General features: G+C 40.2%; 1 protein-coding gene across 10 annotated transcripts in view; it reads right to left on the reverse strand.

The window, feature by feature from the left end:
* The window catches only part of CELF2 (CUGBP Elav-like family member 2), a 786,924-nt gene that overhangs the window by 486,759 nt on the left and 282,957 nt on the right, over positions 1 to 17,208 (reverse strand). For 6 of the 10 annotated variants that reach the window (XM_081046687.1, XM_081046681.1, XM_081046685.1 and 3 more), the window contains exon 1: positions 14,044 to 14,694. The exons of 1 other annotated variant lie outside the window; for it this stretch is intronic. In XM_081046687.1, coding sequence (XP_080902813.1) covers positions 14,044 to 14,096 — 53 coding nt within the window. In that variant the 5' untranslated portion in view covers positions 14,097 to 14,694. Of the gene's footprint in view, positions 1 to 14,043; positions 14,695 to 17,208 lie in introns of those variants that run through there. 3 more of the 10 variants (XM_081046716.1, XM_081046714.1, XM_081046711.1) reach the window with 1 other exon arrangement.

A 17,208-nucleotide genomic window follows, 5' to 3' on the forward strand; every position in this document is an offset into this window, starting at 1 on the left:
CTCAGGAATACTTATTAACACAAAAATAATGGCATACTATCATCTCCTAAAATTTTGTTTGATAATCTCAAAATATACCACATTTTGCGTGTATAATGTGATTTCGTGTATTATACACACCCACATTTTTGGCCCAAACTTTCAGGAAAAAAAAATCTTTCGTTTTAATTTTTTAATTCAAATTTTAATTTGTTTACATTTAGGTACTTGGTTTTTGTATTATAAAGGAATTATAGCATTTATTTTTTAACATATGATGGTACAAGAAATTTTATGTAACAGGTATTTACAAAACACAAGAACAGATACAAGGTACAAAAAATTTTACGTACAGGTAACAAATTTACGATATTTATACATCATAGAAGGCCAAGAACTTTCATCGTTGCAAGTTTGATATTAAGTTCAACAAATAAGATGATCGTATTCCAGGGATTATTTTGCATACAAATATCATTATTGATTTCTAGAGTTACATTTTTAACTCATAAGCATAAGTAAACTAAAAACATTTATATAGATACAGAATTAGTACTACTCATGTATAATGGGCCTCCTTATTTTTTCCTCACAAATTTGGGCAAAAATATGTTCATTATGCACAGCAAAATATGATAGTTTCTGTATATAGTTCTGTATAGATGCTGCTTACACAATTTTATTTACCCCAAAGTAAGTCCCAGAAAGGTCAGAGGTGTTTGATTTTACGTGTTAGTGATATTAACAGCACCAGTAGCTTGTTTATTGAGTGAGGACTAACCATGTGCCAGCGGTTTTATAAAGATTGCCTGTAAGCTTAACAGCAAATCTTCAAGCTAGGCTATGTCAGAGTCAATACTTGCCTGCGGTCACACAGCCATTAAGTGGCAGACTGGATCTGAACTTGGGTCTATATTGCTCTGAAGCCCACTCTCCCACCACACATTAAACCTCAGGAACAAATTAGAACAAGAAAAGCTGAGGAAGGGAGCAGGTTCACTAACTTTATTATTTTACTACATAATGGTGTTAATGCCCCAAAGTCAGAACGCCTAATATAGACAGATACGTACACTCTTTCTTGTCTCTGATGCATGTGAAACATCAAACAATCTCTCCCTCCACATCCTGCCATGTTTATTGTGTGCCATCTGGAAACTTTAGGAACCCATTTCCAAGTTACCTGTCTGACTTGCTGACACCACATACCTCTGACCTACAGACTTTCAGTTTCTGTTTCGCACTCCCAATTTTCTTTCTTAACAAAGGGTCAGAGTTAGGCATATGAACATATTTTATCTTTCCCATACTAGAGGTTTTCATGTTGAAAACTCTAGTACAGCCTCTGGTTACACGCTGTCTTTTTAAAAAGAATCTCTGCTTAACTTTAATCCATTATTTGAATCTGGAATATACTAAACCCAATTATTATATGGAGTCACCTGGGGAGAGTTTAATGGAAAAGCAAGGCAGCAAATTAGTACCATATGATTAGGTTGAGTAACACTAAGTTTGTTTATCCAAGGCCCCACAGAGGAATGGACTGTATTTTTAAGATATGACTTGTTTTCCATATCTGTACAGAGACTTGTTGCTACTTCACTGGACATTTAATTTTCTAGTTATTCATTTTTCACCCTTACAGACAGCTCTCTGGCTATTCAGTACGTGCATAACACAGAGGAAAATAATTATAGGAGAGGGGACACAGAGAATATCATAATTAAACCATGCATTTGCAAAATACACTCAATATATCCGAAACATCTTGATTGCTATAATCAGGTAGATTAGGTTTTCAGCAAATACTTTTTTAAACAGAGATTTCTCTAAAGTCAAAAGCAGAGAGGCAGCTCTTAGAATCACCTTATAAAACAAAATTAACTAAATTTGCCTCCAATTTTAAAAAATCACATAAAAAGAGAAGTCAGAATGTAAATCAATGGATTTATGAAATGTTAGGGCATCTTTTGTGAACTTCATGGAACAGGTTTATTTTTTTACGTCATCTGAACTTTCATAAACAAAAGCCTCTGAGCCCACCAATGGCAAGGACACAAACTTATTGCCTCAAGATGTGGCTGAAACTTTTATTTTACAGTTTGGAGATTAAAGTTCTGAGCAAATATAGTTACAGGGTCAATGAAAGTAAAGGATCTAGGTGGGAGAATGCTGTTACCGCAAGTGAAAAAACATTCACTGTTTTTATAAAGAAAAAACAAAACAGCAGTGTCTGCCAAAAAAAATTAGAAATGATGATCAAAAGGGATATAAGCCAATTACCAGCGTGAGAAACCCAAGTTACGAAATTAGGTCCAGGACTCCAAATCTTCTTACTCTCTCTTTTTCTAGTACTTTAAGTTGTTGGACATGTACCTGCAGACTATTTCTCTCTGATCCCCGTCTAACTAATGGGCTGGTTGACAGTGCGGTGATATGGCTGACTTACTGAATGGTGACCTGCCCCAGAGAAGCAAAAGACAAGGGAACCAATTTTATAGAAGCAAACAAACCAACAAAAAATTAAGTAGAGAATTAAAGCTTAATATAGCTTTCTCCTCTAGAGAGCTCTGCTTGATTGCAGACAGAGCTTAAAACCAGGTTTCAAAAGCATAACACACTCGTTCCGTTATAAGAGCTCTGCCCAGGCTACGTTCACTAAATGGGAAACCACCTTTGCTGCTTGCATTGGTAATGAGACAAGACGGTGACACAAACAGTAGTCCAGGAACTAGGGACACAGGTTTTGCAGTCCAACTCAGTTACTGGTTTTTAACCAAACAAAATCCATGTTCTCAGGAGCAGTTTTCCACATACGCACTCACCCCTCTTTCAGAGATGAAATTAAGGACCCTTTCCTTCCTTTTCTACAGAAATATTAACTGAACAAATGATGCCTTAGGCAGCACAATTCCTTCCTGCCACTTCATGTCCCTGGGCACCAATGTCAGGTGCCCAGAGGTGAAATCTGCCTCCTGTTCCAGCAGGGGACAGCAGGGAAGAAGGATGACAAAGGCAGCAGCCAGGAAGGGACCTGATTGGAATTTGATCCAGGGCAGGTGCTCAAGAGAGTTTTTCTTTCCTTTAGGAAGAAGTTATAATGGCATTAAAGTCTTTAAGTAGGAAATTCTGCCTCAAACTACTTTCCTCTCCAGTGATCTTTTTGAAGCCCTATTCTTGTGTAATTCTAGTTCTTTGACAAAGGAGATTGACTCTTTCGATGTAGTAATTTAAGGGCAATTTATTGTGAAGTGGTAATTTATTAAGATTCAAGAGTGGAGAGCTCTCATAACCAGGGAAGAACTCAGCTCATACTCGAGCGTTCCTGATTCAGGTCTTCTGGGCAGAACATACGGGCTTGATTTCAGTGACAGAAAGCCTCACCAAACTTCTAATTCCTAACTTCTTCTCTTCCGCCACCCCCTCCTGTCCCCATTTCCATGCTGCATAGCTGGAAGTAAGTCTTAAAATGTAAATTCCCTGATGTCATTTTATATTAGTTTAAATTCATAGGAAGTTATAACCCACTGATCTCTCTGAAGAGCCTTGCAATGCACGAGGAAGCTGGGAAAGCTGTTTTACTTCATTTGGCCCAGGGCCAGTTCTTAATCTTCAATCTCTTCAAAATTACTATATATATCTCCTTTTTTTCTTTTTGTAGTGACTGTGATGAATGTCCCGACACGCCGGGGACTGAGAGGGACCTGTTATAAGTAGGAAATGGGGGCTATTCTGAGATGCTAAATCTCTCTGCTTGCTATGACCACGCATGTTTTCAGTCTAGGATTCAATCCAGGCATGACCTTTATTTTTGTTTGATAATAAAATGTGTGACCACATCCTAAAGAGGAGGTTGATTTTGTGGTAATGAAGGCAGCAATTGTGGATGCAGACCAAAAGCACTGAGAGTCAAGTATTATTTCCTCAGAAGTTATTTTCTGGCTCTCTTGGGCATCAGGCAATCAATTATCCCAGCTGCCTTCTTTTCCACAATTTCTATAATCCGCCCTTGCAGGGCAGGTTTTTCAGAGTCCTGTGTTTTTCCCTCCCGTGGTCTCATTTCACTATCTGTCCCTCTTCCCGAGTAGGATGAATTCCTGCTATGGCTTGATGAGATTCCCAGTCATTGTCAAAGACAGGTAGGTAGAAGTGTTGGGTCATCCTTCGAAGGCAGTGTGCTCATTTCTTGCCTCAATATAGCCAGAATGAAAGGTGATCTTGGGTCAGAGAAAGTCTAACTATCCCTCCCACACTCCTTGAACACTCTCTTCCTCGCAGGGTCTAAAGCGCACTGCAGCTTAGGTCAGCTCAGCCCATAGTATCTGGGGGAACAATCTCTCTTGTTGCTTTCTTTTTCTGGTTCAATTTCCCTATTGCTGTCCAGCTTTCTTGGCACACAAACGTCTAAAATTCAATGACGCATATTAGGTCCTTTGGCTAACCTAGGAATCAGAAAATTATGGCCCATGGGCCAAATCCAGCCCCTTGGCTATTTTTGTAAATGGAGTTTTATTGGAATCCCACCATGCCCATTTGTTTACATACTGTCTCTGGCTGCTTTTGTGCTACAATGACAGAGTTGAGTAGTTGTAACAGAGACCGTATGGTTTTTCAGCAAAGCCAAAACTATTTACTAACTGTCCCTTTACACACAAAAAAACTGCCAAACCTTGGTTTAGACCACTGTAAAATGGAGTAAAAATATTCAATATTTGGTTACCTTCAGCTGAAACATTCCTACCTAACAGACTAAAGTTTTAATGTGAAACAGAGCAAAAGTTATTTGGGACAATCTAGATTAAGTTAGGGGGAAAAATGGGTGTCATAAATAGTCCAGACCAACTTATCAGATTTATATATATTGGGATTCTGAACCAATGCACATTTGATTATAAACTATTACTCTACCTCATTTTGTCACTGTTCCTCTCAGGCCATGAGGGTCTGGGTTTGGCAGAACTGGCAGTAGAGAAGGCTGGCTAAGTATCATGGACTGTTCAGCCCCTCCACAGATTCCCAAACCAATGAGACAGCAATGGGCCCTATCTTAATTCTTCCATCCTCAGTCCCTCTGGAAACTTGTACATGAGGAGTCTATAGCAGAACCCAAATATTCTTGGGTTCCCTGAGCATAATGCTCTAACAGCACCCAATCTTACTTTCCATTTACGTGTAAAAGAATTACGTTTTTTATGTCATTCAAATGTACACATTTCATAAATACCCTATCACAGTGGACCTTCTAATGGGGATGTGGTTTCTGCTTTCATGGAAGTTACTTTATAACTCAAATAAATAGATAAGTATATAAAAAACACATTCCATTCTGCACAACAAAGGAAACCACCAACAAGATCAAAAGCCAACATACTGAATGGGAGAAAGTATTTGCAAATCATATATCTGATAAGGGGCTAATATCCAAAATATATAATGAACTCATACGACTCAATAGCAAAACAAAACAAATAAAACCCAATTTAAAAATGGGCAAAAGATCTGAATAGACATTTCTCTAAAAAAGACATACAGATGGCCAATAGGTACATAAAAAGGTGCTCAACATCACTAATCATCAGGGAAATGCAAATCGAAACCACAATGAGATATCACCTCCTACCTGTTAGAATGACTATTACCAAAAAGATGAGAAAGGACAAGTGCTGGCGAGGATGTGGAGAAAACGGAACCCTTGTGCACTGTTGGTGGAAATGTAAATTGGTGCAGTCATTACGGAAAACAGTATGGATGCTCCTTGTATATCAGATGATCCTTCGATATACAACTATCGAATCATTATGTTGTATACTTGAAACTAAGAAGTTATATGTCAATTATATCTGAGGAGAAAAACAAAAATAGAAAAACAAAGGTACCATATTCCAAGTAGTTATTTAAACGACATCTCTGTAGAGTGATAACTAAATGCTGAGGAAGTTGCAATGAGGCAAGTGGCTGGTTTGAACAGGTGTGTCAGGCAAAATGACACTGAGGAGCTCGGATTAGAACAAACCTTTTTAACTTACATGTTTTCATGGAGAAGCACACTCAGTAATGATTGTTACAGTTAATAATAAAGACAATGATGGTGGGAAAGGAATGTCATGTGCCAAGGCTCAGAAGAAACATTATGTTCCATTTCTAAATGCCAAACTGAAATGAAGACAACATTTTTCCAGTTTACAAAATCTTTCACTTATCCACCAGGAAACATGATAAAACATATAAAACTGCCATTTCCATGGGCCCCTGACAATTCTTTCTAGCTTAGGCATTTGTGTCTCTATAAGAATGAAAAACTAGTGCAATGAAAAACCAAGTGGAGTTCCAAAGCCATGGTTAAGGGTAACACCTGCAACCTGGATAGATTGCAATAGTCAGCCCAGCAGGACTAGTCACATGATTGCTCATGTCATTATGTGTCGGCAGAGCTCATCTCTGCGACATCTGATTTATGTTACAGCCCTCGTTCAGAGACAGAACATCTGAAAACAGGTTTGGAGTTCAGTTCATCAACTGTACAGAAAGGTTGGGAATAAAAGAGCTTTGAAAGAAAGTGACGATCAATATAATGGCTTGCTTTGAGAAAATCTCAACGGTGTGGTCAAAGGATGCATGGTACTGCTCAGAGATGGTACCGCTCAGAGGTGGGATCCAGGATCTTGTGGGAGGGTGCTACCTCATGTTGATCGTATCTTTCTGTGAATGGCGATCCTTAGGTATAATCTGGTTCAATCTCTTATCTTACAAATGAGGAGCATCTTGATGTCCATTCAAATACTGGCTGGGCAAAATGCAGTGTCTGGTGATGCAAATAGACACAGGGCTGAATGGGACATGGGCCTTATCTACCTTCAGAGAGTTTAGAGCTTACTAATGGAATGCAGATAAACCTAAATATTACCAAGGAGAAAATAGGCACTTGCATTTGAGAATCTTAGGTTTAGATTCAGTGCTATGAGCACGCAAGGGAAGAATACCTTCCTTCCTTTGGGGGGTGGAGTGGGGTGGGGTGCGGTGGCAGGGCGGGAGGTTTAGTGAGAAGTTCTCAGCTGAAATGAGGGAGTGTCCAACCTGGGCCAGGACGAGACACTGCAGGAGAGACACTGCAGGAGAGACAGTGGTAAACAAGACAGACAGTCCATGCCCTCATGAAAAATATGCGATTTGGGAAGCAGAAATTTTTTTTTCAACATAGATTGAAGGAAAGTGTTTTGCTGATCCGTTGAGGTACCTTCTGGAGCTATATTAAAATGCAGAGTGGAGAGCCACACAGAGGATCTGCATGAGGACAGACAGGAAATCTGTACACCGAGTCCTCCCTGTAGCATGTGATTCTAGTATTCTGGGACTTTGAGACTGAACTTAAAGTTGCGGAGCATTGCGAGATAAGTGGCGCATTCTGCTTTCTCTTCCCAAATAGCGGAATACATGTTGCAGGTAGTTCTCCTCTATTTTGGGAAAATAGCTTCCTCTGACCTCTGAAAATAGTGGCCTCTGACCTTCCAGAGACATTTATCTGATTGCATGAGTAATTTCTTCTTGTGTTTCTCTCAACAGAGTTTTCCATGATCTGGATATGTTGGTTTGTCCTTGATACTTGCTGGTTCAGCCCACTTGGGAAACAGACCCATTCAGGAAGGAAAAACATAATTGTCAAGTGAATCTTTTCCTACTGACTATTTGTGTCAATGAAGTGGAAACAACTCAGGAGGGTACTTTCTTTTTTTGAATGCTGGAATGAGATGAAAATGCAGTGGCATTTTTCTGTGATCTTATAATAACCTTTGTCATTATTCGTGATACCATGAACTACATCAGTCATGCTTTGTGAAAAGCAGATTTTTCTCCAATATCATAAATGTTTTAAAGGCCCACATCTTGTATTCACTTTCATAAACATATCAGTAATTCATTCTACCTAGAGAATTATTATGGGATCTTCTCTATATTCTCATCGTTTACCTTCCCCCTGCTCTGCAAAAGTTTTTTAAAAATACCCCGTAGTAAGTAGGTCACGATTCTTTAAACTTTCCTGTGGGAAAAGGAAGAATAATGTGGTGCAAACTTCTCCCATCTGAGGCAGAGTTAAGGCAACATGCTTCGTGAAGTCACCAATGTACCGAAGAAAGGTGCTATGTTAGAACAGGATATGGCATCGTTTTTAAGTGCTCTTTCTCAGTTAGTAAAAAGCAAGTCCACAGTGTGGCAAATGGGAGCATTACTCCATAGTGCTGTTGCAAAAATTAAATGAGATGTTAAATACTATAAAGCTCTTAGCATAATACCTGGCACATAGAAAGCATTGATGATTCTTATATCATCCTTTAGGAAGACTAATACCGGAACTTCACATCGCCAGCCTATCCTCAATGGACCCCAACAGAGCTTCCACATAACCTCCCCCTACTCCAAACATCTCCAAGATGTCATGTAACGTGAGCCGAAGAGTATCTACACATGGCATTCATTCAAAGTTACATGGTGAGCTTTCCTCCGTGAATTTGGAATTCATCTTGGGAGATTTATCAGGCATGTGAAAGGGAAATGTCTCCTAAATGAGCTAGAGAAAGCAATGAAAAAGAAAGAAACGAGGCCAAGCAGTGACTTAAAACATGTCAGAGTCTGGTCTATTTTTTCCATCAACATGTGCTGTTCTCATTAGTGGGAGTTTCTCACACACTCAGTAAGGGAATAGGCCAAAGTGTGTTTTATGATATAGCATTAGGGCTCATCCAAACATTTAAGGGATGTGGTAAGCCATAAATTTCCTCCAGACTGTAATCATTGTTGTGAGATAAAGTGCTCATGACCCCAAACATGTCTGACCTTTGAAATATCACCAAAGGTCTGTAAAATTTTTTTTCCCCAATAATGAGGCAACTTTCTGATTGATATATACTTTGTCATATGAGATTTGAAAATATCTCTCCAACTATCTGCCGCAGACACTTCTATTTTCTTGTTGGTCAAATCATTAGCCTAGGTAATAGATGAAAGGTAGACAATGGACCATGAGCCAAACCCAGACCTCTGCTCTTTTTATAAATAAAGTTGTATTGGATTGCACCTAAGCTTACTCATTTACATATTGTGGTTGCTTTCACTTTAAATGGCAGAGTTGAGTTATTCAACAGAAAACTGTGTGGCCAGCAAAATTTAAAGTATTTACTATCTGGCCCTTTGTAGAATAAATCTCTCTCTCTTTCTCTCTCTCTCTCTCTCTCTCTCTCTCTCTCTCTCTCTCTCTCTCTCTCTCTCTCTCTCTCTCTCTCTCTCTCTCTCTCTCTCTCGTGAGCGCGCACGCACGCACACACACGCACACACACCACCCCTGCTGACCCTGCAACCTAGATCATTCTCTTGTGTAGAAGGAATGAATTCTGCTTGAATAATGTCTATCAGAGTCTCAAAGAACTGAGCATTTTTCCATGATATCGAATCCAGACACTTTGTTGATTGGAATAGAAATGAGGAACTGGAGACAGGTTTACTAAACTGGGAGTTAGGAGTGAATCATTCATTCATTCATTCATTCCACATAATACATCACCACCACTGTAGTAAATACAGGGGTTAGAGTGTGAACAAAATAGGTAAAGCCTCTGGGCATGTGAGGTCAACGAGGGAGACAGGGACCAGTTCATTCACTATCTGTTATGTGCCAGGAAATATTTTAGGTCCTGGGTATATACCAATTAACCACACAAACCATGCATTCTGATGGAGAAGAGACATAATAAATAATAAGTACATATAAAAATAGCAGGTATTGGTAAGTGCTATGATAAGAATATTAAACCATATGAAATTGATGTTTTGATAGGTCAAAAATGATTGAATATTGACAATTTTATATGGGTTCAATCTATCAAGAGATATGATAAAGAGATGACTTTTGGATGACTTTAAATTGGGGCAGGGTTCTGGGAAAGCTTCACTGAGGTGACATCTGAGCTAAGACCTGAATGACAAGCATAATTCTGCCCTGCAAATACCAACAATTTCCAGGCAGGGAGAGGAGTAGCTTGTGCAAATGTCCTGAGGCCAAAATAAGTTTGGCTTGTTTGAGGGAGAGACAGAAGACCCAAGTGGCTGGAGCAATGTGGGCTGTGGGGACAGACAGAATGTGGCTGAAGAGGCAGTCAGGGCCAGGTCAGATGGGGTCTTGTACGTTAGGATAAAGATACTGACTTTTATTTCAATAGTAAAGGGGAGGCTTTTAAATAGAAAAGTCACATGATCTGATTTACGGCTTCTGAAGTTTTTTCATTCCTCTTGTGTGGAAAATAGGCTGAAAGAGCAAGAATTGAAACAGGGAAATGTGCTGGGAGGTTGTACAGAGATCTGAGCAAAACAAGACGATAGCAAAGAAAGGTGGAGAAAAGTGGAGAGTCCACAGATTGAAATCAATAGGAGCTGTTAATAGTGTGGATGTAATTAAGAAGTTAAAATGAGGGATTAGGGAGGATGCCTAGCTTTCCAATTTGAATACCTGTCTGGATAGTTGTGTGACTCATAAGACTTGCAAGCACCAGAAAAGCACCAGGTCTTGGGGGAGACTACAGATATAGTTTGCAACCTGTTGAGGTTGAGTCATCTTTAAGACATCCCATTAGCTATGCTGAGAACTGTGGGAGCTCTGAGGAAAGGTCTGGGATGAGCTGTCTTAATTCGTGGGAGGAGAGATGGGAAGAGAAGTGAAGGCCAGTAAAATCCCTCAGCAGACAAAATGGTTAAAGAGAAGGGGTGTGGAGACACCTGGTTCTGTTAATGAGTGCTGGGACCTCATCTGTCACTTCATCTTCTGTGCTCCATTTCCTCATCTCTAAATGGGAGAGTTACACTAGATGTGAGGTTTCCAGACTCTTCCACAGAGGTGATGCAGGGGCTGGGGTAGGGTATAGCAAGGCTAGGTATTCAGAGTTCCTTCCCTGTGGGCTCTCACTGTCAGATTCTTCCCCCTCAAGTACTACACATGAACATCAAATCTTGTGTTACTCATATTACCAGATTTGTCTTTTATTCTTTTTATCGTAGGTTGACTACATTGTCATTTCCTTTTTCTTCTGTGCACTGAGAATATTTTTTCTTGATTGAGCTAATTTTGATTCTTGTCTTTGAATGCAGCTTTCACGTTTGCGCTTCCCCAGTGATCAAGAGGGAGTGTTGAAAATTGCGGCCGGGTCTTTTGGTGGAAATAAGGTTTCTTTTATGCCCCTAAGGTAGACATTAAATTAAAAACAGCCAACAACACTGTTCCCAGCCTTGACTTTTCCGTTTGACAAAATAGACCAAGGATGATGTCCAATACATAGTTCTTGAGAAAGGTTTATGACCTGAACTTGTTTCCCATCAGCAGATCATGTCTGAAAACACTAAATTACGGTGTCAGCAGATTTAAAAATTATTCCTTGCGATCACTTTTTATGAGCAACAGGTTTGGCGGAACTCCAGGCTGTATACCTGCAACAAACATCTGAAAACAGTCTATGCAGGTTTGATAGCCTTTCGGCCACTATAAACCAAGTATTCTGCCCATTTGTTCATCAGACAAGGGCAGTGACAGTGCTCCTTCTCCTTGCTGGGATGGGGTCTCTCACCTCTGGATTTCTAAAGCATTCTACTGATGTAACTCCTATCACGTACGACCCTGTAAGGCATCAGCACACACATCTTTACTGGTCTACTAGATTATCCCATTTACAAGGACACACTGTATCTTTGCTTCTCCCACATACGATAGGTGGAGACTTATTATTAGAGACTCAGTGGTTCAACGAATCAGCACTAGCCATAGTAAACAACTAAGGGATTTAAAATGCAATTCATAAACACTACCCCCTTTATAATTTCTCGGGGAAAGGATTACAAAGTTAAAAAACTGATGGAATAATGTTTGCCCAGAAGAGGTGTGGACAGAATGAACTTGATGTACCCAAAGTAGTCGATGTCAAAATGTTTGTCTTTGGCAGGGCTTTGCAGTCCAAGTTTGGGAAGCTTTGCGTACTCCAGCCATAAAGTAAACTTCACTTGTGTTAGGGACACGTTTGGGAGAAAGGCAACAGTATCCCTGAATTTTAAATGGGTTAAGACACGAGATCATTATCAAAAAAGGCCTTTGGAGGGCTTCATTTTCAAAATGTATAATCGTCATCACACATTCTTGGAATTTAGGGCCCACCCTTCCACTTGTGCAATCATATTAATAAGTTAATCATCCAAAACAATTTTAAAAAGCACTCTTAACTATTTCAATTTTATAAATGGGTTACTAATCCAGTTAAACAAAAAATGAAATTCATTCCAATAGCGTCATCATAAGAAGATTTACAGAACTACTTCACCATCTCTCAATAACAAATAAAACTTAAACCTACAAACAGGAGAAACATCACTGATAGACCCATAAAACTGTTCATGCTGTTTCATCTAGAAATCCTTGGAATTATTGAACAAAAGCAAAAAGCCACATGCAGAAAGATGTTCATTGTGTTGTTGTTAATACAAATCAAGGACTGGAAACAATCTAAATTTTCAACAAATGGTAATTTAATAAACAATGTACACCAACGTTATGGTGCTTTATTTTAGCCATTAATATCATGGCTATGAAGTAGGCAGAAACATGAAAACATGTTTGATATTTCACTGGAAAAAGAGATTATAAAATGGCACAAACTACCGGGGATGCCAAAAAAGTACACATTATAAGAGATGTTATCTATGTATTACTTTTCAAAGTTGAATTGAATTTGGTAGCAATGTGTAGTATGATATTCGCTCAAATGATGGCATTAATCAAATGAATGCCAGCGTCATTCATTGTATTACAATTTGAATAGCGTTTTCCTTTCTTAAAATGTGTATACATTTTTGACACCCTCTCTATATAATGTACAGCATGTATACACGTGAAGTTCTAGAAAGCCAGATGCAAGAATTTGTAAAAAAAAAAAAAAAAAAAAAAAAAAAAAAAAAAAAAAAATTAAGAGGGATATTGGCCATTTTCCTTCTATTTGCTCTTTTCTATAATGTTGCTGCTTTTAAAAATAAGAAATGTAGACAAACACAAACGCAGAACTCATGAGAGGGAAATAATAGCTAATTAATACAAGATGTATGTCAGGAAAGAGGTCCCAGTCACCCACACTCTTCTACTTTTATTCCTTATTTGAGCCTCGATTTAAGGCCAATGGGACTATGTTTTGGGCTAGGTATTTGGGACAACATAGAACCCACTTTTAATAAAAATCCTTCAATTACACATTTGTGTGTTTAAAAAATTGCCTATAGTACTTTTTGTTGGGGAATATCACTTGGTGTGACATTAAGGCTACAAATTCATCGTGGACTCTAGCAAAGGTATCAGCGGAGACTTGCGTGGAGGCACCTTTGCCACTCTGAGCTCCTTGGCGGGCATTACCGTGGGCCACTGAGAGACGCCAAGGCCATAGTTCCCCTTTTTAGGTGTATTCACAGAAAGATCTTATTGCATCCATTCTACCCAGTCAGTGTTAAGGTCAGCCGAGCATCTCTAGCTCTTCCAAAACTGACCTAGGGAAAAGAAGAGGTAAAAGAAGGAACACACGTTTCCAGACACTGTTTACAAGAGGAGCAGAATAATGTTTTCTGGGAAAAGTTCGTTTGTTTGTTCTTTAATAGGCATTCCCAGAAAGTTTCAGGCGGCGCGTCTCCTCTCTTGGGGGGTTGGGGGGGCTGAAACGCAATGCTAAACACTACCCGAGCGGGTACCTGAGAGGGAGCTGGTGTCAGGAACCACTTCAGTAAGGCTGTGCACACACTCGCATTGGAACGCTCCCGTCCGCCCCTCTCGGAGTGAAGCCGCGCTTCTCCCGCCTGGCCTTGCCCATCCGCTGGACGCGGTGTCCCCGTCGCAAGCAGCGTCCCTCCTACACGCACTTCTGCCGTCACCGAAACCCACCACAGGCATTTCACTCCGCACCCCGCGCTCCTTAGTGGGGGTGGGGGTGGGGGTGGGGGTGGGGAGGAACTTGGCCATACACCGAAACAGCGATGGGAGAGAAAGAAACGCAGGCCTACCTTAAAACTTTCCAGTCTTTGAGTGGATCCAAGTCAGAGATTAAGGAAACCATTGTCTAAGAGGCGGCTGAAGGCGAATCCAGTCCGAGAGGAGGGGGGAGAGGGGTGGGTGCAGGGAAAGGAGCCCGCCGCCGCCTTCTCGGCTCAGGCCAGCACCACTGGGCGCCCAGCGCAGCTCTTCCTACTTCTAGGATTGATAAGCACTTGTCCTGGCTTTTCTCCACCCCCCAAATCAATCTTGCGCTATTATTACTTCCCAGCCCCAGCTCATTTCTCCGCATCACCTTTGACAGCCCTTGTAATCTGCTCCAACTGATCAAATTTGACCTTTGTGTAGCCCACTTTATTCCAAGCACAGCTGTCCGTTAAATCTCTCTTTATTAACACCATCCTCCTTGGCTTCCTTTTGGAACAAACACAGATCAAGCCTGAAGCCTCCAGACTTTACCAGCAATCATTTACAGATTACTGCAAGCTGCAGCCCTCTCCTCCTTGGGGGCATTCCTGCTGCCTCCAAGATTTTGCTTTCATATTCCTGTCAGAAGACTGGTTAGGCTCCTTTCTTCCCTGTTTTTGTGGTTTGGGTTCTGTCTGGGACGCCAGCCTTGGGCTTAGTTAGAGCTTCCCTCGGAGGCTGGAACTACATCACTGTTAGGATTTGTTTTTTAAAAATAATTTGGAACCGGGCTGCTAACAAGCTAGAATTTACAGTGTGTTTTCTGGCAGAGATGTTGCTACACTGTTATTTTTTCCCCCCTCCTTTCTTTCTTCTGTTTTTAAATAGCATGAAGGGGGGCTGCAGAATCTCTCTAAACATTAAGAGAAAAGGGAGTGGGCTTTTCTCCCTCAACATATATATATATATATATATACCTTTTGTCCTTTATTTAAAACCAAACTTCGTTTCGATAATCATCTGAAACCATGAATAGAGGATATTTTTAAAAATATCAACAGCAGGATTATTTTCCTCTAGTGTCTATAGTTCTCTTCTGACTTGTCCTGACGTAGTTCTTCTTTCCATAAGCACTGTCTCTTTAGCATGGTTTTCTGCTTTCCCAGGTCCTACCTAAGACTCTACAGCTGAAGCTCTTCCTCCTGTCCTCACAGGGTCCTAGAATTAGAAGACCTGGGAATCATCTAGAACAGGGACCTCTAGAACACAGCCTTTCAGATTTTCATTACATGTCACGGGAGCTTCCCAAAACGGCAAATTCCTCTTTTTCTTACACTTATTTTAAAAGCACTTTTTAAGATCCTTACCATAAATAGAAAATCAGCTTCCAGGTTTAACAAAACAATTTTTATTGTACCTAGACACTCGGATAGGTACGATATCAGTGCTAAGGGCACTGATATCGTAAAAAGAGTTTAGCGAGTGTTAGGGGGTGTTAAGGACACTCTTGCACCAACCAGAGACTTTCCCCAGAAGAAAAAGCAAATATTTAGAAAATATAGTGCAATTCAATGTTTTGTAATGACCTTACTATCTAAAGTCTTCAGCCAGGAGGAAAGGTTCCAAATTTTTGCCTTTAGGCAGAAACTCAGGAGAAGGAGAATCTGTTCATCCATAGAGAAAGGTGTGGTGACAGCTTTGGAAAGCACGCTGCTTTTACTGTCAGGAGTTCTTCAAGTTCATTCCAAATGCCCCACACAGCATTTTCAATCTGTTCCCCATTACCCTTTTCTCTCAGGACCCCTTTCTTAAAATATGCAGCAAACACTCAGTGTAGATGTGTTTTCTCTTTTACCGTCATATATACTTTCCTTAATGGCTGTAAATGACTCTCTTCAGAAATGCAACTATCTTTAAGCTAAAATTAAAGAGAATTTCAGATTTTTTACAAACACCATGGTCTCTCTGGGGCTTCATACTTCTTCCCAGGCGGTCTTGCTGTCCCACTAAGGATCTAGGGCCACACTCTAATAGTGTGCAAACATTTACATAACACCTCTAATCCCCAGGTACTTCAACAAATGGGTGATAATAAAGCATTTGTGTGGAGTACCTCTGAAGGGACCTGAATGCCTACATAATAAAGCGTTTCTCCCTTTAGAAGGTTAGCAAGAAAAAAACCAAGTTTATATGACATAGTTTCTGTGACTATAGTGACATCAACCTTATATCATTAACCCACCACACCCCTGAATTCAGAACTGGGGAAGGAAGGGGAATGAGTCTTTAACTCTTGGAGTTCAGGTTAATAGGTAAAAGGGGGAGGGACTTAGCTTTCAGCCAAAAGACAAAAATACAAAAGCATGCTTATAAATTACGGAAATACTGCTTTAAAGCAGTTGTCTTTCCCAAAACTTTTTAAAGGCAGTGGAAACTTTCCCTTGAGTACAATCTTGTACCACGTCCCTGTACAGAAACAGGTAACAGTGAAAGTTTATCGCCAGGTGATAGAAACTGTCCTAATTTCTTTAGGTGTGTTAACTCATTCAGAACCTCACAACTCACTTGTCAGTGAGGTGAGTGATCAGAAGCACCCCCCTTTTGTTAATGCACATGAGGACATTTGGGCATGCAGAGGAAGCAACTGGCCTGCGCTCACAGGCTAGCCATCCACAGCGGGAGCGGGGAGACCTAGAAGGCGACCCTAAGGGATTCCACTAGAGCAACCACTGCAGGGCACTCCTTTGCGTGTGTCTCCTGGTTTCATTCCCAAGGCGCCCTAGAGACACCCTAACCTTCAGGAGGACACATTTGAAACCCACTTCCTGAAAGTATTTGGTGATGGGGGAGTTAAATGATCTTTTAAAGGTTGTACCAAGTCCAAAACAAATGGAATATTTTGCTCTTCTCTTTCTTAATTTTGAGGATCAAGTGTTGTCTTAATACAGTGTCGATTCATTCCATGCTTTATAGTTTCCCCTGTCCCCCTAAGCATTCCCTGAGTCTGAATAGCTTCACATCAAATGGATCCATTCCTACTAAGACAAAGGCCATCCGAATGATGGCACCCTTCAAATATGAGGGTGCCCACTAAGCCAGCCAACCAACCAACCAAAAAAAAAATACTGCCCTCTTTAAAACTGGGTTAACTATTCATCTGCAACTCAGGAAAAGCAATAATAAACTTCCTATATACAAAATTCAGAGGTTAAGGTTAGCCTTGATAAAGGTTGAGTTTAGCCTAGGCTAAAATACGTAATTTTATGTTG

Source organism: Rhinolophus hipposideros (assembly GCF_964194185.1).
Source record: "Rhinolophus hipposideros genome assembly, chromosome: 1".
Taxonomy (NCBI): Eukaryota; Metazoa; Chordata; class Mammalia; order Chiroptera; family Rhinolophidae; genus Rhinolophus; species Rhinolophus hipposideros.